The 22526-nt window shown below is 49.0% G+C and overlaps 9 protein-coding genes across 9 annotated transcripts; 3 read left to right on the plus strand and 6 right to left on the minus strand.

Annotated features, from left to right (window-relative positions):
- Nucleotides 1–719: 719 nt before the first annotated feature.
- On the minus strand, nt 720–1199 carry M438DRAFT_337812 (uncharacterized protein; the record flags this gene model as incomplete). The annotated part of the gene is made up of 1 exon (XM_029904042.1): nt 720–1199. The coding sequence occupies one exon, from the start codon at nt 1197–1199 to the stop codon at nt 720–722; it is 480 nt and encodes a 159-aa protein (XP_029758041.1).
- Nucleotides 1200–2547: 1348 nt separating this feature from the next.
- Nucleotides 2548–4611, minus strand: M438DRAFT_357778 (uncharacterized protein; the record flags this gene model as incomplete). The annotated part of the gene is made up of 1 exon (XM_029907196.1): nt 2548–4611. One exon carries the CDS (start codon nt 4609–4611, stop codon nt 2548–2550), a length of 2064 nt encoding a protein of 687 aa, XP_029758042.1.
- Nucleotides 4612–5559: 948 nt separating this feature from the next.
- M438DRAFT_324106 (uncharacterized protein) lies at nt 5560–8597 on the plus strand. Its single transcript, XM_029903042.1, has 4 exons — nt 5560–6038; nt 6104–6234; nt 6288–8181; nt 8236–8597. The coding sequence occupies exons 1-4, from the start codon at nt 5913–5915 to the stop codon at nt 8455–8457; spliced, it is 2373 nt and encodes a 790-aa protein (XP_029758043.1). The 5' UTR covers nt 5560–5912; the 3' UTR covers nt 8458–8597.
- Nucleotides 8598–9845: 1248 nt separating this feature from the next.
- On the minus strand, nt 9846–11657 carry M438DRAFT_367720 (uncharacterized protein; the record flags this gene model as incomplete). Its single annotated transcript, XM_029907985.1, has 3 exons — nt 9846–10300; nt 10354–11561; nt 11621–11657. 3 exons carry the CDS (start codon nt 11655–11657, stop codon nt 10103–10105), a joined length of 1443 nt encoding a protein of 480 aa, XP_029758044.1. The 3' UTR covers nt 9846–10102.
- Nucleotides 11658–11899: 242 nt separating this feature from the next.
- M438DRAFT_258888 (acid protease) lies at nt 11900–13165 on the minus strand (the record flags this gene model as incomplete). The annotated part of the gene is made up of 1 exon (XM_029899747.1): nt 11900–13165. A coding segment is annotated over one exon (1266 nt), but the record flags the coding sequence as incomplete, so codon positions are not given.
- A 1361-nt stretch (nt 13166–14526) lies between these two features.
- M438DRAFT_324111 (uncharacterized protein) lies at nt 14527–14965 on the plus strand (the record flags this gene model as incomplete). The annotated part of the gene is made up of 1 exon (XM_029903043.1): nt 14527–14965. One exon carries the CDS (start codon nt 14527–14529, stop codon nt 14929–14931), a length of 405 nt encoding a protein of 134 aa, XP_029758046.1. The 3' UTR covers nt 14932–14965.
- Nucleotides 14966–15485: 520 nt separating this feature from the next.
- M438DRAFT_383288 (uncharacterized protein) lies at nt 15486–17028 on the minus strand. The gene has a single exon (XM_029908934.1). The coding sequence runs from the start codon at nt 16753–16755 to the stop codon at nt 15559–15561; it is 1197 nt and encodes a 398-aa protein (XP_029758047.1). The 5' UTR covers nt 16756–17028; the 3' UTR covers nt 15486–15558.
- Nucleotides 17029–17098: 70 nt separating this feature from the next.
- On the minus strand, nt 17099–17910 carry M438DRAFT_383295 (uncharacterized protein; the record flags this gene model as incomplete). The annotated part of the gene is made up of 1 exon (XM_029908936.1): nt 17099–17910. The coding sequence occupies exon 1, from the start codon at nt 17741–17743 to the stop codon at nt 17099–17101; it is 645 nt and encodes a 214-aa protein (XP_029758048.1). The 5' UTR covers nt 17744–17910.
- A 380-nt stretch (nt 17911–18290) lies between these two features.
- M438DRAFT_278955 (aromatic compound dioxygenase) lies at nt 18291–19582 on the plus strand (the record flags this gene model as incomplete). Its single annotated transcript, XM_029901046.1, has 5 exons — nt 18291–18540; nt 18592–18947; nt 18986–19288; nt 19335–19411; nt 19468–19582. Coding segments are annotated over 5 exons (1101 nt in total), but the record flags the coding sequence as incomplete, so codon positions are not given.
- Between the last annotated feature and the right edge of the window lie 2944 nt (nt 19583–22526).

The raw sequence follows: 22526 nt of genomic DNA on the forward strand, positions 1-22526 counted from the left end.
AAGTATTCGCACGTCTTTGTCAAATTCTCGGTGGTGACCTGGCCCGGCGACAGGGAGCGAGAAGATGTTTCTTTAAGTTGCTCTCGCACTTCCACGACGCAAGCGATGGCGACGAACGCTGCGTTACTTCCGTGAGGCCTCAATGTTATAGTACCGTGGTCGTGGGATCGGTCTTAGAACCCGCGACGGCCACGAACTCTACGTGGCTTAGGGGTTTGTTCTCGCCCTTCCAGACGCAAGTTGTGGTAGTAAACGCTGCATTGCTTCCATGGGGCGTCCCCTTCACTGTACCGTGAGCGCGGGATCCTCCCTTAAGCACGGTACGGTTAGGGACGCGATGCTCGTCCGTTGCTGGCTTGCGCGGCCGTGGTGATGACGGAGAGGCAGAACACGGCACAACAGCTCGGTGCTGAAATCAATGCGAAGATAACTTGATGAGAGAAGGATTCAGTCCCGCTCAGAAGAGCTTGTTTTATAGGTGGTTCGAGAGTCGTCGGGACCCTGGTATTTGGACGGAGGCAGTTCCGTGGTGATGGTCAAACTTGACTTTTGCTGAGATTGACTCTTGAGTCTGGTATCCGAAAGTTGTGGGCGAGAATCTGGGTTTTGTTTCCTGTCTCGAGCTGTCTCGCCAGCTTCCGGCTCCAGAGGATTGGTGGCAGTAATGCCGGAGCCGAGAACTGGATCTGTCGTGTTTTGCGTGCTGGTGCATTGGTAGCTCAGGGCGCAGCATCCATCTCGGTTACCCAAGCATCGATACGTGCCCGATCAACACTCGCAGCACTCACACTGTCCAAGTCTCCAAGCTCTTTGATACGAGGATTGCTGTCAAGTGCTCTCACGGCATCCTCAGTCAGAGGAGCTCCCATTCTCTTTTCTCTTCGCTTTCTATCAGCAGCAGCTCTTTCCGTCTCGGTGGCTGTGTCGAGAAGCCATTGCAGTCCGTTTGAGAAAAGTACGGTGTGGTCGTCCGAAAGAGCAGGCATCAAGGGCTTTTGGTGGAGTAATTGTTTGTACAGCGACTTTGTGTTTTCGGAGAGGCCTTGCGTGTTTGAGGTGGTTGTTTTCTTGTGGGCAGGGAAGACGTAGTCGTAGCCGCCTTCAAGGTGCGGGTTCAGCGAGCTTGTCGAGGTCTTGTGCGAGTTTGTTGATGAGGAGGAAGTGGTGGACTCCATGGGTGAGATGCTCGGTGTTGCCATTTTGGTGACGATCTTGCTGGACTTTTGTCTATGAAACGAGAGACTGGTGTGATGAGAGAGCAAGAGGGGAAAAGCAGAGGAACGAATCAGCAATGGGAAAGAGAAACCCACCAGCACCTACCTTACTACTCAATACCATCGCCGTGGCAGTGGCTTGCAAGGCCAACGCGCCTAACAATCAACATCGCCGATGCTATCCTATGATGGCTGTTGCATTTCGTCACACCCCTTCCCTGTCATTTCTGTCTGTCCAAGGTTTCGCTTGGTTACCAAACAGCTGCAACACTACGACAGGACCTGAAGCTAGGCGGGAAGCGGATTGTTAGATGCTGAGATCGATGATCCTGGCCGCGATAGGTTGCGATCGTCGATGTCAGCGAGAATCCCGAACGCACGTGCATGGAGACCGCATCCGCGTACACCTGCCCAAGGCCCCCTTCTCATCACAAACGAATCGCTGCTTGTCTTGCAATGTCTAAATCGGTTTGCTCAGCATCTGATGTGTCATTAACAGAGCACATCCAAGACAGTGCTGTTGTTGTTGGTATGAGAAGCGAAAATGCCAATTGACGAGAAACCACAAAACTCCCAGAATCTCTCACTCCGTTTTCCTGAACAGCCGAAGCCACCATCTCGATGTACATACGAACGACCGCTATAAAATAGCTCTATTGTCTCTCGCGTACCTCCGATGGCCTGACACTATAACGTGTATAAGCGACACGAGATGACGTTGGGAGAGAAAAGCCACCATTTTCCTTTTGAAGTTTTGAGAAAAGGTTGGAGGTTGGGTTGTGGTGAGGACTCTTTTTTTTGGGTGACGCGTGCGAGTATGGAGAGCCGCGAAAAAGCATTTTTATCTTAAGAGGTTGGGGTCATGGAGAATGAGTTTACTGACTTTTCTTGAGCGTCAGAGTCGGGAAACACCTTGCACCTTCTGCTCTAGGTTGGCGACGGCGACATTCTTCCAAGGGACATTCGTAAGTTGACAGGATCCTCTTCTCATGAGTCGAAGCCATACATAGAAAAGGTAAGAGCGATCACGAAAATCACCAAGTCAAGTAAGTCGCAAAAATTGGCAAGAACATATCGGTAAGGCAAGGAAGACCAGCTTCCATTCTCATTTCATCATCAATCGTCAGAAGGGGGTATCTAATGCTTCGTCTCCATCGTAAAATCTTCCACCACCTCAAACCACAAAGTAAACATTAAATCGTGAGAACCTCCATGTATTGCACTCCTTCCCATGCAACTTCTTTCTGATGCGAATGTGTTCAGAACTCCTCTTTTTCCACCAGATTTTCCTACTCAAAATCCTCCTCGAAAGCAATCAAAAGCAGCGGCAGCATCAGTTGAAACCGCGGCCACGACGAGGACGTGCTGTGCCATTGATTTCAACTTGCAGTTTTCTGGCGAGCTCTTCATCGGCAGCGAGCTGAGCAGCAGAGGCGTCTTCTTGATCTTCGGCAGCAGCGTCGTGCTCTTGATCCTCAGCATCACCAGCGTAGTCACTGTCTTCATCGTCATTGTTCTCGGTTGGCTCTTCATTGACGTTGTTCTCGGTTGGCTCTTCATTGACACTGTTCTCGGATTGCTCGGCGATATCAGAGAGCTGAGGAGAGTAATGGCGGGCAGAAGCTTTGGCTGCCGAAGATGACTTGTTTCTGAGAAGTTCGCGGTTCTTCTTTGCCTTGTCTGCTGTGCTGACGACAGGCTCCTCATCGTCTTCAGAGTCGTCTTCCTGGTTGCGTGCGTTTTCCTCTCTGAGCCTGGCGTTTGCCTCTTGACGTCTGCGAAGCACCCCGAACCAGTATGCCTTGCCGATATTCGTAGATTCTGGAGCAGGTTCTGGAGCAGGTTCTGGAGCAGGTGCTGGGACGTCATCGACACGACGAATGATATGCTGTTTGCTGTTCCAATAAGCTGTGTCCTTTCTTGTGAGTAGGCGACCGTCCTTGATGCTGTATCTGGCCGTTGCGCTGAAATCGGACATCTTGTGTCGCTTGGGTCCAGGTGCTGATGAGGTTTGCTCTTCGTCTTCATCGTTGATGTCGGTGAATCTGCGTTTATGGTGGCTTGATCTGGCTGATGCTCTGGGTCCTGCTGTAACTTCTTCTTCGTCGTCGTCGTCTTCGATGATAGTAGCTCTCTTTGAACGTGATGATCTGGCAGGTGCAGTGGTATTTGAGTGCTGCTTGCGAGATGGTCTCATGGTGATCTCCTCATCGTCCGAGGCTTCGATAGTGGCATTGCGCTTGGGACGAGATGATCTTGGTGTTGTGATGATGTTTTCGCTCGAGACGTCGTAAAAGGCCTTGTCTTGAGTTGAAGGAATGACCGAAGAGCTGCGATAACGCTTGGAGGGTCTTGCTGCAGGAACGAAGTCGTCCTCCTCGTCTTCGCTGTCGACAAAACGAGCCTTTCTCTTGCCCTGGCGGACAGAAGATATTGATGTCCCACTGGACTGAGCAGGCGAAGCAGAAACCGTCTTGCCTTTGGATGCGGTGCTGGCGACCAAAGAGGTGGCAGCGAGGGTGCCACTTTTGGTGCCCTTGGCGAGCGAAGAGGTCGTGAGTCCAGAGCCAGAGTGCTTCTTCTCTCCACGGTCCTCGAACCCCGAGATGGCCCGCAATCTGCGGTTCCACTGAAGCTTCACACCAGAAGCGGTGCGGTTGAAGCCGTGGTCCTGCTTCATGCGATCGGCGACCACCTCGAAGCGCTTCTCCGTGCTAGCAATGGCGGCGTGTCTCTTCTCCGTGCAGATCTCCCTCATGAGCTTGATGCAAGCCTGGTCCTCTGCATCGGACCAGGAACTTGCCTTGCGAGAGGAGATGGTGGGAGCTGGTGCGGCCGAGATCCTTGCAGGTTGCTTGCCTGCCGCCCGGCGAGAAGGGCGGGCAGGAGCATAGTCGTCGTCGTCTTCGTCGTCTTCGTCGTCGTCCTTCTTCTCCTCCTCATCGTCGTCCTCGATGACCTCCTGCTGCCATTCGGCGGTACCGGCGAGGGCGATACCAACCGAAGAGGGCCCCTTACCCTTACCAGCACCCACGGTTCCTATCCTAGGAAGCGCAGGGCTCTTCCACGCCACGCGACGGGGAAGAACATCGTCATCATCGGACTCATCCTCCGAAGAAGACAAGTCCTCAACTGACGAGTTGGCGTCAGGCACGAGACTCTCGTCCCCACCATCGCTGCTAGGATAATCATCGTCGTTGTCGACAATGGCAGCTGGAGGGGGGGAGGCAGGGAAGTCCCACTTGACACGAAGAAGCTCCCTTGATCTTCGGCATGTCTCCCTGATCTCAGCCACAGTAGGGCAGTAGACCCTTGGCTGGGGGAGGCTGGAGTCGGAGAGCCAAATCATGTCGCGGGTGACCAAGGCGTCGATCTGGGCTGCTGTCTGTTCGATCATGATGATGGTGTTGCGTGGTGCGATGAGGCCTGCTCAAAGTGTATGCTGATGCGAATCGAGACCGGCTCGAGTGGTATGGCGAAGGTGAGAGAGAGAGAGAGAGCGAAAAAAGGGGGCAAATGGATCAACAGAACTGGACGAAAGGCAAAGAAAGAGGGAGGACGCAAGAATGGAAGGGGGGATATGTCTACATTGACAATAGCATAGCCATGAATAGGAGCATGGCTATACCAATGGCGTATAACATAGCGATTGTTGAAAGCTATTATGAACAATAGAGCAGGGAAGTGATGAAATACTTGAGAAAATGATAGAGTAGAAACACAATAGGAGGATGAATAGGAGATAGAGCAGGGCATTGTTACCGTACAATGGAGTAAAGTTGCATGAATAGCATCATAATAGGCGATGAGAATGGAAGGACCTCGAGTGAGAGTGAAAAAGAGATTGACTTACCTGGACCAACGACTGGCCATTGTGCAGAGCAAGATAACCAATAGGGGTGCTCATGGAGCATAATAAGAACACTCTTCCCGTGATCGAAATATCGTCACTGACACAGCTGCAAAATGCACGATGATTTTTGAGCATAGAGCTAGGTCCAAAGAGAGAAGCTCAAATCACTACTCTCTGCGGACAAGGTGCTCTTGCTCAAAAGCATTGTGCATTTTGATAGGTTGATGAAGGCGCATGGCTGCAGTTGGGGAGTCGATGTGACTGGCAAAAGGTGGCAGATATTGCAAGATTTGACAAGACTTGAGATTGAGCGAGGTATTTCGTGAAGGTGATTATAATTTCATAAATAGACAGAAGAAATCAAGCGGTTGTAACCTCTACTGATTCCCAACATTTCTAGAGAATCGGAACGATCCTTCCATGCGGGCGCCCAGCAACGGGTAAAAGTCCATCTTCGCACAGCGCGAAAACGACCTTGCTACAGAAAGGCAAAGGACGTCGATAAGTAATGTTGTAAGCTGGCGATGTTTGTAGAAAACAGAAGGGAAGCGCTGCAGGAAAACAGTTTTGTGTTGCTGCAAGCTGAGGGTCTGTGCACAATGACGGAAGGAGCCGGTCGTCTGGCTGGCTGCTGCATGGCTGCTGGGGGTTGCTGGCATCAGGAGCAGTCGGCGACGTCTCCAGTTGTTGATATTGCCCATCTGTACAATTCACCTGCCACCTGTCTGAGTCGACATCTGCGCCTCTCCTCGACTTCTCACACGACATACCCGATTCCCCCAAACCAGGCCAACTTTCCTCAGCAGATCGACATCACACCCCAGGGGTAGCTTCATCTATACAACATGGCCGCATTCGCGCCTCACGGAGCGCCCGCCATGGACTACGAAGCCTTGAAAGAGCAATGGAGCGACATCGAGGACAAGGACGGCATCAGACTGAGTTGGAACACGTTTCCCTCTTCGCGCATGGTATGCCGCCCTGCCCCGCGACAGCTGTCATTTCTGAGGTGAAGCTCTCTCTAACAGCCGTACAGGAAGCCTCGAGACTGGTTGTGCCCATCGGAGCTCTGTACACACCCTTGAAAGAGAAGACCGACACACCGCTGCTTCAGTATGAGCCCGTCTCTTGCAAGGCGCCTTGCCGCGCCGTCCTGAACCCCTTCTGGTACGTCATTCTACACACCTTGACAAGATAGACAGACGCTCACTGCAGCATAGCCAAGTCGACATGCGCGCCAGGATATGGATCTGCCCTTTCTGCTTGCAACGCAACGGTCTGCCACCTCACTACAAGGACATCTCCGAGAACGCCATCCCTCCCGAGCTGCACCCCTCCAGCACCACCATCGAATACAGACTGGCCAGACCCGCTCCCGTTCCCCCGATTTTTGTCTTCGTCGTCGACGCATGTCAAGAGGAGGACAGTCTGAAGGCTCTCAAGGACTCAATCATCATGTCGCTCAGCCTCCTGCCCCCCAACGCTCTCGTCGGTCTTATCACATACGGCACCATGGCCCAGGTACACGAGCTTGGCTACACCGAATGCGCAAAGTCGTACGTCTTCCGCGGATCCAAGGATTACACTGGCAAGCAGGTTCAGGAAATGCTCGGTTTGATGATGGGTGGCGGTGGTGCCAGAGCTGGCATGCCCGCCATGCAGCCTCAGCCCGGCCGTCCCGCTCCTACCGCTCCCATGGGAGCTGCCGCCAGATTCTTGTTGCCCGTCCAACAGTGCGAGTTCCAGCTCACCAACGCTCTTGAATCTCTGCAAAAGGACCCCTGGCCCGTCGCAAACGACAAGCGTCCCCTGAGATGCACTGGTGTCGCCCTGAGTGTCGCAACTGGTCTTCTTGAGACTTCCTTCCAAAACGCCGGTGGCAGAATCATGCTGTTCACCGGAGGTGCTGCTACTGAAGGCCCTGGTATGGTCGTTGGACCCGAACTCAAGGAGCCCATCCGTTCCCACCACGACATTGACAAAGACAACATCAAGTATTACAAGAAGGCTCTTAAATTCTACGAGACCCTGGCCAAGAGGACTGCGCACAACGGTCACATCATTGACATCTTCGCTGGATGTTTGGACCAAGTCGGTTTGTTGGAGATGAGAAGTCTTGCAAACTCGACTGGTGGCCACATGATCTTGACTGACAGCTTCACTTCGTCCATGTACAAGCAGTCGTTTGCCCGTATCTTCGACAAGGACGCTAACGATAACCTTCTCATGGGCTTCAACGCTTCCCTCGAGGTCTTGACGACAAAGGAGCTCAAGGTCACTGGCTTGATAGGTCACGCCGTGTCTATGAACAAGAAGTCCGCAAACGTTGGCGAGACGGAATGTGGTATCGGCAACACCTGCTCGTGGAAGATGTGTGGTATCAACCCCAACTCAAGTTACGGTATCTACTTCGAAATCGCTGGCCAGGGCGGTCCCACAAACGTGCAGCAAGGCCCTCAAAAGGGTCTCATGCAGTTCCTCACATATTACCAGCACTCTTCTGGCCAGTTCCATCTTCGCGTCACCACCGTTGGTCGCAACATGAGCGGTCCTTCTGGCGACCCAGCCATCGCACAATCCTTCGATCAGGAAGCTGCCGCTGTCCTCATGTCTCGTATCGCAGTCTTCAAGGCTGAGGTTGATGACGGTCCGGATGTCCTCCGCTGGGTCGATCGCATGCTTATCAGGTTGTGCTCTCGCTTCGCCGAGTACCGCAAGGACGACCCGTCATCTTTCCGCCTGGAGAAGAACTTCACCCTCTACCCACAGTTCATGTTCCACTTGCGCCGTTCGCAATTCTTGCAGGTCTTCAACAACTCACCCGATGAGACTGCCTTCTATAGACATGTGCTCAACCACGAGGATGTGTCTAACAGTTTGGTCATGATTCAACCCACTCTCGATAGCTACGGCTTCGATCACGAGGGCAGTCAACCCGTCTTGCTCGATTCCACCAGCATCCAAGACCAGACCATTCTTTTGCTCGACACTTTCTTCCACATCCTCATCTTCCACGGTGAAACCATGGCACAATGGCGCAAGGCTGGTTACCAGGACCAAGAGGGCTACGAGAACTTCAGGGAAATGCTCGAGTCGCCCAAGGAGGACGCCAAGGTAAGATCTTCCAATTACCACAAACCCATTTCACATTGCTAACGATCGTTCCAGGAACTCATCCAAGACCGCTTCCCTCTGCCCCGTTTCATCGTCTGTGATGCCGGTGGTTCTCAAGCACGTTTCCTTCTTTCCAAGCTCAACCCCTCAACGACACACACGACTGGCGCATACGGCGGTGTCAGCCAAACTGCACAAACCATCTTTACCGATGACGTCTCACTACAGACCTTTATGGATCACTTGATGAAGTTGGCCGTCAGCGGTAACAGCTAGATGTAGTAAACAAGAAGTATGATGAGATGAGAAGTGTTCGATCAGTAGAGAGAGAGAGGAAAGACCAAGAAGATTATTCCACCAGCGCGTTTTTTTGTTGACAAAAAGAGATCAATTTCTCCAAACACATTCAAATACCCTCCTCTATGTCCTTCTCGTTTTGATCCCAGCATTTATTAGTGCTGAACAATGACATGATTGAGCTCTTCATCTAGTGAGTAGATGTTGATTTAGCTGATCATCACATATGAGCATCTTCAATCCAAATTGTTGATGAAGAGGACGATGATCTTTGGCTTTTTTGTCAAGATGGCTGATTACTCCTGCATACATTGCATGGTCATTCTCACCGATTCTGTGCGGTCGCTGCTTCGTGAGTACTTACACATTTCCTTCTCACGTTCGAAACACTGCTTCCTGTCGTTCCTAGTCGAACAATTTGCTCTTTCCTTTTCGGACGAACCGCTGCGACAACGTCAAAAGCATTCCTATCTGAGATATAGTCGAGATGATACCGTTATCTTAGCAAATAAGATAGTAGTATCAGAAGATGCACAATCTCATCAAACGTTATGGGTGATTGATTTTGAGTCTGGCGGTAACCCTGTTCAGATGTACTTGCTGAGCGTGTAACCTTGGTCTAGAACATCGGACTGTCATATCGGTGATTATGGCTTGTGGTTTGTTGATTGATTCTGGTTGGGACAATCGTGTTATGCTCTACTTGACGCTTTGACAGCTTTGGTCATCGTATGTAAGCTTCTTTGTCGTGATTATCCTCGGAATCATCAAAGTGTCGGGTTTCATTCTAGCAACACAGAGCGGTCATTGCAGAAAGGCTCAAACAGCTATTCAATGTTCCCACAAAAATGGCTTGCTCCTTCTAATTTAAGCTCGTGGTATTGCACAATGTCATCCTCCGAATGAATAACCTAATGGATATCGACGCATACGATCGGTCCTTTCTTGCGTCTTGCAGAGAAAACAACGATCGAGGCTCCTGACTAGAACTTTCTGAAGCTCTCTCTCCCTTCTAGTTTATCGTTTTACATGCGTGAACCTTGACAGAAAGCAAGATATTGACAAGATTGTTTGACGATGTTGTAACGAGAACACAATACATTGATGCGTTCACAAACCCTATCTACAGTTCGCTCCTTAGCAATGAAACAAGACTCCTGCACGAGTGATGAGATGGGTCTCCCGGCCCTCGCGCCTCTGCGTCGAACAAACACGGACGGCATGCACGAGAGTACCGTAGAAGTCTCCGCCGAGGCCGTCAAGCTCCGCGACTATCGAAGAGGCGACTGTAACCTCGTTATCCTCTCGACCTCGGTGCTCGGTGACTCGAGTTGCACAAGACGGGATTTCGTTGTTGCCAGCGGCGGCGGTCATGGTGCGATCTCCTCGCCCTCGTGAGTGGTGGTGGTGACGGTGGATGACTTGGAGGAAGGATGTCGTCCAGGACTGAATTCTATGCGGAAGATGACCGAGAAAAGAAACAGAGGCAATCAGAGAATCTCCAATATTATTCACAAGTCCCCCAGGATATGTTCATCGAGAGCTGTTGATTCTGCTTGTAATACTCGAAGAAGCTCGGGATCGCTGTGCATGCGTGTTGACGAAGATGAGTTTTGCTGATGGCTCAATGTACGTAGAGGACCTCTCCATACTTGTTGACGGACTCTCCGTGCTCATTGACGTAGGAAAATCTCATATCATCATTGTCGTGTTGAGTGGTCAAGGATTGACCAAAGGTGCCACTCATTCTGAAAGTCAATGTTTTTGGATCCCAGTAGACATTAACGTCTCCAACCAAAACAACAGGACCAACGGCAATAGACTAAGACGTCGAAGATTAGTGTCAAGTGCTTCCAAAAACCGGAACTAACTTACGAAATTCTCGACGGGACCTCCCAGGACACGATCAAGTTCCGTCGCCGCGATTTTGAAAGACTGCTTGGGGGTGGTCAGTCTGAATATGTGGCAGAAAACATCTGTAGTCGGGCATGTGCCGATGTGGAACCATGGTGCTGGTTTCCTCCTTACGGACGTCGAAGCTTTGGTCATCTGCTTCTTGATATTTGCTTTGGCTACTTCGCAGACTGATGAGACCCAGAGGAGTCCAAGTTCTGCATCTGTATGGTTGTTTGGCTCTGGTTGGTCCTCATCTCCTGACTCTCGGGCGGGAATTGGGCGGCTCGAGCGCAACTCGTATAGAGCTTGTCGTTCGCTGTGTAGATCTTTGCGAAGTGCGGCGATGGTATTGTCGCGATTTTGGAGTGCACCAGTCATGGCATCCATTGTCACTCCTTCTCTCCTCTTCGCCTCGTCTCGCTCGAGGCGAGCATGATCTCTTTGCGCCTCGACAGCACGGAGGGCTCCTTGAATCTCCCCCAGTCGCTCGCATTCTTGTTCCAGCTCTTCTAGACGTTCTTTGTCGTACTCACGTTCTTCTCGAAGGAGCACCAGGCCTCCCAAATGTCTAAGTTGATCGTGTGTTTCCCGGATTTCATCCAGACCTCCTAGATCTTCAAGCTGCAGTAAGTCTTCTCTGAAGTTCTCAATCCCGCCGAATTCATCGTCAAGTTGATCATGCAAGTCTCGCAAGTCCTCAATATCTCCTAGCTCTTCGTAATATTCAAGATCCTTGCAGATCTTGTCCAAGCCACCAAGGTCCTGGATCTTTTCATGTTCCTCCTCGAGCTCTTCAAGCCTCTCGCGGTTGTCGCCTCTTGATTGCCCGGCTATTCTGTAGGCCTCCACCTGTTCGCGTAGATTCGTCGACTCCTCGAAGTAAGTACGTGCAGCCTCTCGTGCTTCCTCGTGAGCATCTTTCAAAGTCCTCACTTCAGCTGATTGTTGTCGCTTGGCTTCTTGCAAATTTTCGAGTTCGCGAGCCGTCTCGACTTCCTTGGCCTCTGCTTGTCTCTTGTATTCGCGTAGTTCTTCGAGCTCTGTGTTCAGGCTATCGGTGTTCTCAACAGGGGTTGTGGGCTGATCGGCGGGGCCATTTTGGGGTGACGTCTCCGATACTTGTTGCTGAGACTGTGTTGTACGGAACCTCTTGTTCGAGGGAGGAGGTGCATTGTTATCGTTTGTTCCTGTGGTCATCATCAGCTCCATTGCAGCTTCAAGTATACCTCTTCCATCTCGACCTTACGTTTGCGAGAAGCCGCCGCTCTTGTACCGGGACCCATGGTCATACTGTCAGAAGCGAGTGAAGCTTTGGAATAATTGGCGCTTTGAAGCCAAACGATCATGTGATGGAAGGCATTATTCGAGGAATACAGGATACTGCTGGAACTATGAAGACCGCTTATGTCGTCGATACCGCGTAGATTGCTTACAGCAGGAAAGCACCAAAGGCGACCGAAATCAAAAGAGCACCAGCTAGGGAAACAATGCCATCGGTGGTGACACCTAGCACTGGACTGCCAGCTGCACTGCTCAGATCCGTCGACTGAGGACCGGCAGTCTGTCCCACAGCCTCGGAAGCAGTCGATAGTGAATAACTAACTGATGCAGTAGCAGTGCCAGCGACGCGCTCAGTCTGATTGGCAGCAAGCTCACTAGCTTGGTCCGTCACATTCATGACTCCATGACGGCCAGCCTCGACGGCAACAATATTGGAAGCAGTGGCAGAGAGACGTGCCTGTGCGATTGAGACTTGTCCGTTGTCAAGGTCATAGACCCAATAGCCAGCGCGGATGACGGGATCGCCGACGAGGTAGAACTTGGCATCAGAGCCGGCATCTTGAGCCATCAAAAGACAAGCATCCTCTCCTCCGATCTTTGCAAGTCCGGAGCCATCAGTAAGTACTGCAGGGGTGAAGAACGAGCTGAGTGGAACTTCCAGATTGACCTTGTTAGTTCCGTTGCCAGAGAAGGTAAAGGCGAAAGAAGTCCCATTGGAGATTTTGCTGCAGGCCAGAAGCGCGTTGTTCTGTGAGATTGTGGCTCCAGTGGCGTTGATAATCTTGTTGTACACGTCTGTGGGAACATCCCAGTATGCAGAGCCAGAGTCGGGAAGAACAGGTTGTTGAATCTCATCAGGCTCGACGATCTGTTCCTTTGTGCCATCATCGCGTGTCATGGAGACTTCATCCAGATGCATCCAAAAGGCCGAAATAGGCTTCTCCTCAGCGCTCACTTGCAAGAAGTTCAAGGTCGTGAGATTGCCCTCGTACTTCTCGGTGTCGATACCACCAAACAGAATAGAGCCGAAACTGCTTACTTCGTTGAGGTATAGACTGAACAGACGTGATGGAATGGCCCCAGCTCCGACGAGCGACTCGACGAAAGTTGGATATAATGGTTGGCCTTCTCTGAGAGCCTCGGTCGCTGAGTATGCAAGTCCCATAATGCCTACAAAGGCGCCATTGCCCAGGAAGCGGCCTTGGGCTTCATGTGCTACACCGAAATGAGCGCCGGTGACGGCAATATCTCCAACTTGAATAACATCCGTCACTAGATCTCCAGTCATAGTACCAGAGACAACACTTGCGCCATATTGTGCTTTTATAGCACCGGCGGAGAGAAGGCTGAAAGTAGACGAGGCAGACGAATTGTAGCTTCCACCAGGACAGCTTGACTTCTTTGCACAGATTGACGCGTCGGAGGCAAGAAGTATTGTGTCGCTGCTTCCAGTGTCAAGAAGTGCCGTCTGAAGTTGACCAGGTGTGCCGACTGTGAAGTTTACAAAATATCTTGCCCCGAGCTGGCCAGCAAAGTTGGTGAGCAACGCAGACTCTGAGGTTCCGTTTACATCGCGTTCCGCAAGGGTCAAGAGTTGAGAATGGCGTTCACCCTTGAGCGAGAACTCAAGTGTGCCTTTCGCTAGAGCAGATGAGGCGCAAAGGAAGACGAGAGGGATTGACCCGGTGAATTTCATGGTGTCTGTCAATGCAATCAAGGGTATGGATGACGTTCAAAATTGATAGCAAACAGAAGAATATACGAGAAAGAAAGGCGACAATGGAGTGTCGTTCAGAATTCCAGATGATATACTGTTCAAAGTGAGCGGACTCGCAGGCGCAGTGCTGTGACCTGGCGACTCATGGCTGTTCGTCCCATCATGACACAGATGCCAGGCTGAGGCTGTTCCTGCATTCTTGTAGGGCGCCTAAGTTACAGTTGGTAGCTCCTAAGAATATCTAGTATATTAAGTCCTGTTTCTGATACACTTAGTTGGTTGGTCGGGTTGCAAGGAAGCAGAATCCTTCGAATTAGCGCCGCATAGTCACTAGTTGTTTGCGCCCCAGCATAATTTGGGCGAGGCATCTGCATAATAGCTTCACAATTATGACCGAATAGTGCAAGGTCAGTCCGAGCATCGGTAAGCAAACCTTGGAAGCGTCACGCTCGCTCCTCAGATTGCAAACAACTCCAAACTCCTCCGACGTCTTTGTTAATGAAGCTCGTTGCAAAGGAAGTTTAGTATGTAACGTTCGTTCTTGTGATTCTAGTGTAAACATTAGAACGACGAACCAAAGTCTCCAGCCACCACGACCTGGAGAAGAGCTGCGCCGCACAGCACCCGATTCTACATTGTCGACTTCCGCACTCGATGGTCTAGCCACGATATCTATTTTTGCTTCAATCGGTGAGAAACAAAGAGATCAGCTTGAAGAGATGGATTTACAGAAACCAACGCCTTAGGATGCCAACACAGTGGAGCAGGAAGATGTTGGCATCCTGAGCAGTGTTGGAGAGCTCATCCACCACCAACATTCTTCCTTTTTAACATCCTGATGGATGTTGCAGGTGTTATGAATCGAGACTCACACAATCCTCCTTGAGCACTGGAGAAGATCTCTACGCTTCGAAAGGTATATAACTGAACTCATTCTCCATCCAACTGAAAATCATCCAGCAACTCAGCAATCAAACAATCAAAGCAACCAAGCAGACCAACACTTCAATCAACCTTCTCAAAACACTTCTATCTTCTCAAAACCCCATCATATATTAATCTCTTCATCAAGCTCTCCAACTCCTCAAGTTCAAGCAATCTTTCACCAAAACACAATCAAGATGCAATTCACCAACATCATCATCGCCCTCACCATGGCCCTCGCCTCCTCCGCCGAAGCCAAGAAGGGTCTCCACGGCAAAGGCTTCACCGGCGACGGTGTCCTCGGCGCCGGTGCCCAATTCCTCGGCGGCGTAGTCGGCGGCGCCATTGGCCGCCGCAGCATCCACGAGCGCCGCCAGACCGATCCCCTCGACGCTGTCCCTCAATACAACTACGACATGTGCCGCGAGTCTCTCAGCGGCGCCAAGCTCACTTTTACTCCTGCCGGTCCTGGCGGTTTCCAGGTTGCTGGTGTTCCTAGCACTTGTATGGTTCTTGCTACTTCTTTGACTGGTAGCTTCAATGCTGGGTTCCCTATTCCTCTGGGAGCTGATTCGCTCAAGTTCAGCGGTCTTACCGACGCGGAAATGCAGGAGCTTCAGTCTTACTTCCACTAGATGGGGTTTTGATGATAGGACTTCGACAATGGGCAGTGCAGTAGGCATTCGGAGTGGATTCTCATGGTGATGGTGGTGGTAGATGCTGGAGCTTGCCAGTTTCGTTATCTTTGCTTTTGTCTCTTATCTCGTATCCCCAATCTTTTAAATTACATAGAATGCAGTATATCATGGTTTGCAACAACATCTCTTGCCCATTAGGACTGAATAGCCTTTGACAATCAGTGAAAAACAATGGGAAGCTTAGCAATATGGACAAGATCTTCCCACTGACATGGATTCGAACAAAGGTTCGTTGTAATCTCCGGGATTGTCGACTCTCTTAAATCTACAGTCCACTTCTTTCGACTGTCTCTCGCAATCACTAATAGCGTTGTCCGGACTGTAGGGGTGCACGATAGCTTCAAGGGTCACTACATCTTGCTCACAGGAGTGCGCTGCCAACAAGCTCTCAAAGGAAACTTTGTGATATTGTAGAAGAAATTATGCACTGCTGCAGCCCGCGCGTGACTGAAGCCAATTTGGATACGATATCGAACCATCAGAACGAAAGATTTGAAGTGATGATGTTGTAAGTATTGTTCAAACAAATCTGTGCGAATTCGACATATTTTACACTCAACTAGTCTACTCCCCACCAAGCAAACCTGTAAACAATCCTAGTCCCAGCGCTCTATTTTGCCTCTCGATCTCCTTGAGCATCTCTCCATGCACTTCTGAATATGACCACTTCGGTGCCACCCAAAACCAGAATGTGAACACCCAGACATAGCCAATAATCTTCCAGCACCATTGAGGTAAAAGCCCTCTCATCGGACCTGCAGAACCCAGAACACATCCCTCAGTAGCCATGACAAAGAAGTTGACGCAGTAAAAGGCGACATCATCCACTGCTTCGACAAGTTTCCCTCGCTGCAAAGAAACCATAGCATGAGCCAAACCCGAGATCAAGAAGATCAGGAAGGCAAGAAAGACTTTCTCAGCACTGTGACCAAGACTGGGGACACAAAGTCTGCCTGCAACAATTTTTGCAAGGCTCAAGTAAGGCTTATGGACTAATCGATGCCAGAATCTTCCCCAGTAGCGACGAATGGTGAAGGCCTTAGAAGGACTGCCAAACATTGGCGGCCACTCTGCCGGCGAGTCGAGTTGTAGAAGTCCAACGAACATGATGCTCAGGAAAGTGTGTGCAGCATCGATGTCGACGAAACTGAGCCAGATCCAGCGGAAAGTGAAGACGACGCGAATGCATGTTTCGCGTAACGTCACTGGCTCTATGGCTTCGAAGAACGGCAGTCGACGAAGATAAGTTTGTGCGTACTGATCGAACTCCCATGGCTCGACGGGTCCGAATACCAATGGTATCAAGGGAGTGAACAGGTGAACAGTAAGCAGCCAGTATGCGATTAGCTTAAGTAGACGGTATGCCACGAAAGCGATCAAGGTACTCTTGGATGTAGAAACGGCAGGAAGAGAGGTCTCTGGTCCATCGCTCAAATGTCGAACATCGAATAGAAGCTTATAAGCCGCCTTCATATCCCATTGCTTTCTGCTCTTACTTTGCGATGGGATCTGGTCGACGTAAAGCAAAGAGATGATATGTGCGACCCATATCATGACTGCGAGTCCCCATATTCCGTCCAGAGAATCCGGCCATGTGAAGTACTCGAATGTAGCAAAAGCTCGCCACGCCGGCACGATAAGAATCGGGAAGCAAACATTTCGTATCCTTTGTGGAAGATTCAAGAGAAGGTAGAAAGCCAAGCTCGCGGTCGCGAGATATGCGATTGGTATGACCGGTGAGAAGGAAGTTTGGAGGTTCATGTTAGGTTTTGGCTCCGGTGATAGAGTCCGAATAGCAGTAGAAGCAGTATGCTTCGAGGTCTGTGGCCTTACTACATACAAATATACTTTCCTCCTGCAGGTATAACAAGCTTCATGGGTTTACTGCTGAGCTTTGCTAGCAGTCTCAGTCGCGCTGCCGTCATGGCACTATTTTGGACTAGTTGGGGCGTTGGTGAGTTGGTGTTGGTCTGGTCAGGCGCCCACAAACAATCCTTGTCACTATCTCAACCCACATCATCAGCCATGCGTTGCTGTCGAGTTTGCATGCTCGAGAATGATACGCTAACACCATCCTATGTTTGTCCTCCATCAGAGGTGGAAGCTACAATCTAGTGTGTATGATGCAGGAAATTTCGTGTCGGTCATCGTGGGAAGTAAACAGACCCATTGCTGCGCCACATGGGCAGCGCGAAACATGCTTGAGGATCAAATCAATAAAAAATCTTGATGGGCGCAGCGGTTGGTCTTGATTGAACAGCGATTGATACTTAAGACGACGTAGGTTATTCGAGTAGAGGCAAGGGAAGCGAAGGCGGTCGTCACATCGTGAAAGACAAAAAGAGACGGGGCAAAAGAGATACAAAACGTACAGCAGCAGGGATTCCCACGTGGTCACCCACCGTAGTACTAATCTGCCGTTCAACTGCTTATGTATGGCAGAGCGGACGGGATGCCCAGTTTTCAGCTGACTGTGGCCGTACGTGGAAACAATGGAACACGCTGGTTTATAACCACTAGCATGTGAAGCCCGCCCTCGGGCCGCTCCATGAGACGAAAACTCAATTCGCCAGCTTGCTTGACCTTTCCCTACACCCGTCTCCTTTCTTCCCACATGCAACATCGACACAAAACATCTCCAACGATGAACAAATCGATTTGATGATGCTGTATACGTGGTCATCTCAATCTTCTGCGTTCTGGCCTCGCTTGGTGTGAACGCTTCTCGCTGTCTGTTTTCCACCTGCATGGCGTCTCTGTTGCGACGGCTCGTGCATTACAAGCCATCCAAAGAATCAGCGCTTCACAACTTGTCAGCAGGCAACGGCCATCTTAAACATCCCCCCATAAACTCTTACCAGGTGAAATATATGCCGAAGCAACTGTACAGCTTCAACAGACATGCACATCCAATCCATTCCCCCATGTTCAATCATCGAGCGATACGCATACCATCATCTGAGAGCCAATGCGATTGAATTGTCCTTCTTCCACAGCAGCGTCCCTTCCCTCAACCATCGGACACTCAGCGTTGTCGTACGTACATTTTCTCCCTGCAGCTCTTGGCTGTGATTCTGATCAAGCCCGGCGTGAGGTTAAAGGTATGGCGTCTTGATATAATACTCAAACCGTTAGCATGATTGCGACGCTCCATGAAAACGAGACTCTGAGCCTTGCGTGGCTAGGAGATCAAGATGGTATAAAATGTCCTGTCCAACACACCACTTGGCTGAACCAACTCATCATCATCGTTCTCTATCTACAATCCCTTGTCAAACATCACAACGAGCAACAACATGGTCAAAACTTACCAATTTTCGGCAGCTCTGCTGGCCTTTGGCTTGTCCTCTCTGTCTCATGCTCATCCAGGAGAGCATGAGATGGTCGACGCGATCATGAAGAGAGGCGAACATGCTGCCATAGTTCAGCGTGGTCTCGAAGATTGCTTCAACCATCCAAAGTTTCTTGAACTGCAGATACGCAGCCAAGATAGACGTTGGGAAAAGGCCCAGCAGCTCAGACGAGCCCGCGACATCCATGAATCGAGTATGTGACGTCTTTAGTTCGATGACCAGACAACGCTGACCAGATTCACAGCTCCATTCAAGACCAGACGCGATCTCGCGGCACTCGAGACCTTCGAGAACGTCGAGCACAACATGACTTCTCTTGGGTATACCGAGTCCACTTCACCCTCGGTCATGTTTGCTAGCTCTAAAAATGCCTCCTGCATTCTTACTCCCCCTTACTTCGTCACCGGAGCGTACTACCGCACCAATGTCACTGAGGACCAAGAGGGCATACCTGTTCATCTGGAATATCAGTACATCGACATAAGCACCTGTGAGGTCGCCACCGGCCTCTATCTCGAGGCTTGGCAGGCAAATGCTACTGGAGTTTACTCTGGCATTGTTGCTTCCGGAAATGGCAATGATGCGGATGGCACAAACCTTGTAAGCGTTACCTCCATGGATGATCATCACGATCTCAGCTAACAAGTTCGGATACGACCTTCCTTCGTGGTGTGACACAAGTAGACGAAGACGGTGTGGGTTACTTCGACACCATCTTCCCTGGACATTATTCGGGAAGGGCAACACACATCCATCTTATCGCCCAGCAGAATGGTACCGTCTTTGCCAATGGAACTTACTCGGGCGGCACGATCTCGCACGTCGGTCAACTCTTCTTCGACGAGTCTCTCAAGGACGCTGTGTACGACACATACCCATACAATGCCAACACTCAATCATACACGACCAATGATGCCGATATGTGGGCTCCAGACCAAGCCGTGAGTCAAGTCTACCGTAATGACATACTAAGCCAACAGTTTTTAGGACAACAACTATGATCCGATTCCAGACTATGCATACCTCGGCAACGACATCTCTGACGGCCTTCTCATGTGGATCAGGTATGACATATTCTCCAATTTATCACAGGGTTTTAAGACAGCTGACAAATCCATAGTGTTGGCATCAACATGTCTGCTGAGTACACTGTAACTGCTGCAGCTACTTTGACGGCTGATGGTGGTGTTGCTTCTGATGGCGAAGTCAGCGGCTCTTCTGGTTCTGGTTCTGGTTCTGGCGCAATGGCTGCTGGCTCGATGCCTTCTGGTGCCATGCCTTCAGGAAGTGGCTCTGCACCTTCAGGAATGAGCATGGGTGCTGGCCAGTCCATGAGTATGGGCTCTGCTCCTAGCGGCGGAATGGGAGGCTCTCCTTCAGGTTCTTCCATATCTGAATCGGCTAGTGTCATTATCTCTGGATCCAACACCGCCGCTTCTGTTTCCTCATCTTCTAAAGTCGCTTCTGCTGGCTCTTCCGTCGTCGTCTCGTCTGCTTTCAGCAAGACTTCCACTTCCAAGACCGTGTCTTCTGCAGCATCGATCAAGCTTAGCACTTCGTCCGTTGACAAGGCCAAGACTGTCGCAGGATCTAGCTCCAGTACCTCGCTCTTGTCATCAAAGAGCACATCTTTGAGCAAGTCTTCTACTAAGTCTTCAATCAAGTCGTCATCGACCTCGAATGTCACAACCAAGACCAGCAGCGTCAAATCCTCTACCAAAGCAACTTCCACGTCGACAAAGAAGTCTTCGTCAGCTTCCACCAAGAAGTCTTCCGCTGTCAAGTCATTGTCCAGCTCTGTGAAGAAGTCATCCACTCAGAAGTCAACTTCGACAAAGAAGACTTCCGCAGTCGCGAAGTCATCTAGTTATTCCAAGAAGTCATCGGGCAAGAAGCCTTCGACCTCGACCAAGAAAGTCACATCTACCGCTCATGTTTCTGCGAAGAAGTCGACTTCGACCAAGAAGGCGTCTACTAGTACAAAGAAGGTCACCAGGAAGGTCTTATCTACCAAGAAGGGCCTGTCGACGATCACAAACAAGACTTTCTCTAGGAAGCACTGAGTATTCACAAGTTTGGCCGAGCTGTTAACTCATCGAGCACAAGAATAGAACACGCAGTTTTGTTGTGATGAAGTAAAGCTACGATGAATCCGAAGGGCAACTATATGTGACTAGTAATAATTCGGTAGAAAAGCTGTGACCAAGTTTACTTTTGTCCTCTAACTCCTATGGATTCTAATGCCGTTATGAAAGCTAAGCCTAGTCTTTAACAACCGAGTCAAATCCTTAGATAGGCCTTTGCCTTAGTGCACCTAGACTAGTAGCACGTAACCGGAATTCGGGAATTCTGCTACGTAGTCTAGGCTAAAACCTAGGGTCTTTACGTAGCAAACTAGACGATTTATTAGTAGTAACATTATCTACTATCTCCTACCTACGCTATTAATAGTAGCAACTTATTACTTTAGTAGGGAAATACTATACCTCTACGCTTCTATATAATACTAATTTAAGGCTAGCAATGCGTCCTTATAAATACTACTATGTCGTCGACAGTAGGGCCTACTTTACTACCCTCCTCTATCTAATCGCCTATTTAGATCGAGTAAAGAAGGCTAGACTTAAGCTTACGTTAGAAAGTAGATAACATTACCTACTATATTTATAAATAGCATAACCTTAGTCCTAGGGACTTTGTTATACTTCGTATAACTACTAAACTAGAAGAGCTAGGGCCTAGGGTATTAAGCGTACGGTAGTAGAATAAACGCGTCTATATACGGCTATTAGAGTCTCTTAATATCTAAGAGTCCTTTACCTAGGCCGGCATTCCTCTAGATAGTATTACTATTAAGTAAGCTTATAGTAAGATAAAGGCCTTAATAGCCGATTCTCCTTTCTTTAGGAAGTAGGACTATACGATCTAGCTAGATATTCGTACTACTATCTAATACGTTAAAAGTATACGCTATATGCTATTTAACTTCTTATCCGCTATTATAGCACCCTTCTATAGTAAGTCTATAAAAACGAGCTAGGAAAGGCGTATTATAATTCTAATTAGCAACCTATGTAATATAGCCGCTTATAATACTTTAAATTACTTTATACACCTTATAGGCAATAATATAGCGTACTATAGACTTATTAAGTAAGGCTAGGAATTTCTCTACTCGATTAGATATACTACCTCCTACTAGACCCTTCTTAAGGACTATAATAAGATTATAGTAGAGTCTAAGGCGAGCGATTAGTATTAGTCTAAGCTTTAGTTTTATAAGTTAACTAGTTAGAAGACAATTCTCTGCTATCTTAGATAATATCCTTAGGCGTAGATCTAGTACGATAACATTAACTATTCTAAAGGTTAGTAGTACTAGATAATGTCTACGAAACTAGAGTAGAAAGTAGCTACTATAGGGCGCGTCTATATTAACCTATTTGTTCCTAACTAAGGCTTAAAGTAGGATTAGATAGATTACTTAGTAAGGCTTACGTATAAGGATGTTCTTTATATACTAGGGGTTAAAAACGATAGAGAATAGGAGGCATTATGTTAGTTCTAGATAACCTACGCACTTAAAGAAACATTTAGTGTATCTAGATACGTAAGCTAGAAAGGCCCTATCCCTTAAGGAGCAAATTAGGACTTCCTATTTATCGAACGCCTTCTAGTAGTAAAGATAGAGTATTACGCTCTTTCCCCTCTCTATTTTAACGAGGGCACGATTAAAGGCACTAATATAATCTATAGTACTATATTTTGTAACTAGTTTACTATACCTAAAGACGATATACGATATAGCGAACGTCTATAGTTACTTTATAGCGACTAGAAGACTATTAAATTATCTACCTCTATCTAATTAGATAGAGAGGATAATAAGTCTAACTTCGAGCGTTATAAGTAGTTATAGCTAATCGTTTCTATCTTCTATTAGGCGTAGAACTAGCTTTAGACTATTTAGAAATTATACATAGGTCCTATTAACAATCCTATTACCGCTAGCCTTACCTATAATATATAGTATTAGAAGATTAAAAAAGTGCCGTTAGAATAAGCACCTTTTTATAAACTTAAAGAGGTAGTGTTCTAGGCCTAGGAAGCTCGTATTATAGCCCTTCTATTCGTCTAGCTTAAAGAAGAAGGTATAGATATAACTAACCTTTCTTAAGT

This window comes from Aureobasidium pullulans (assembly GCF_000721785.1).
Source record: "Aureobasidium pullulans EXF-150 unplaced genomic scaffold scaffold_17, whole genome shotgun sequence".
NCBI lineage: Eukaryota > Fungi > Ascomycota > Dothideomycetes > Dothideales > Saccotheciaceae > Aureobasidium > Aureobasidium pullulans.

Bases quoted from the DNA above. Each gene is read 5' to 3' on its own strand.
- M438DRAFT_383288 (XM_029908934.1), bottom strand. From the start codon at position 16,755: ATGAACCTCCAAACTTCCTTCTCACCGGTCATACCAATCGCATATCTC.
- M438DRAFT_324106 (XM_029903042.1), top strand. From the start codon at position 5,913: ATGGCCGCATTCGCGCCTCACGGAGCGCCCGCCATGGACTACGAAGCC. The intron at 6,235-6,287 runs GTACGTCATTCT...ACTGCAGCATAG, and splicing joins GCCGTCCTGAACCCCTTCTG to CCAAGTCGACATGCGCGCCA. The intron at 8,182-8,235 runs GTAAGATCTTCC...CGATCGTTCCAG, and splicing joins CGCCCAAGGAGGACGCCAAG to GAACTCATCCAAGACCGCTT.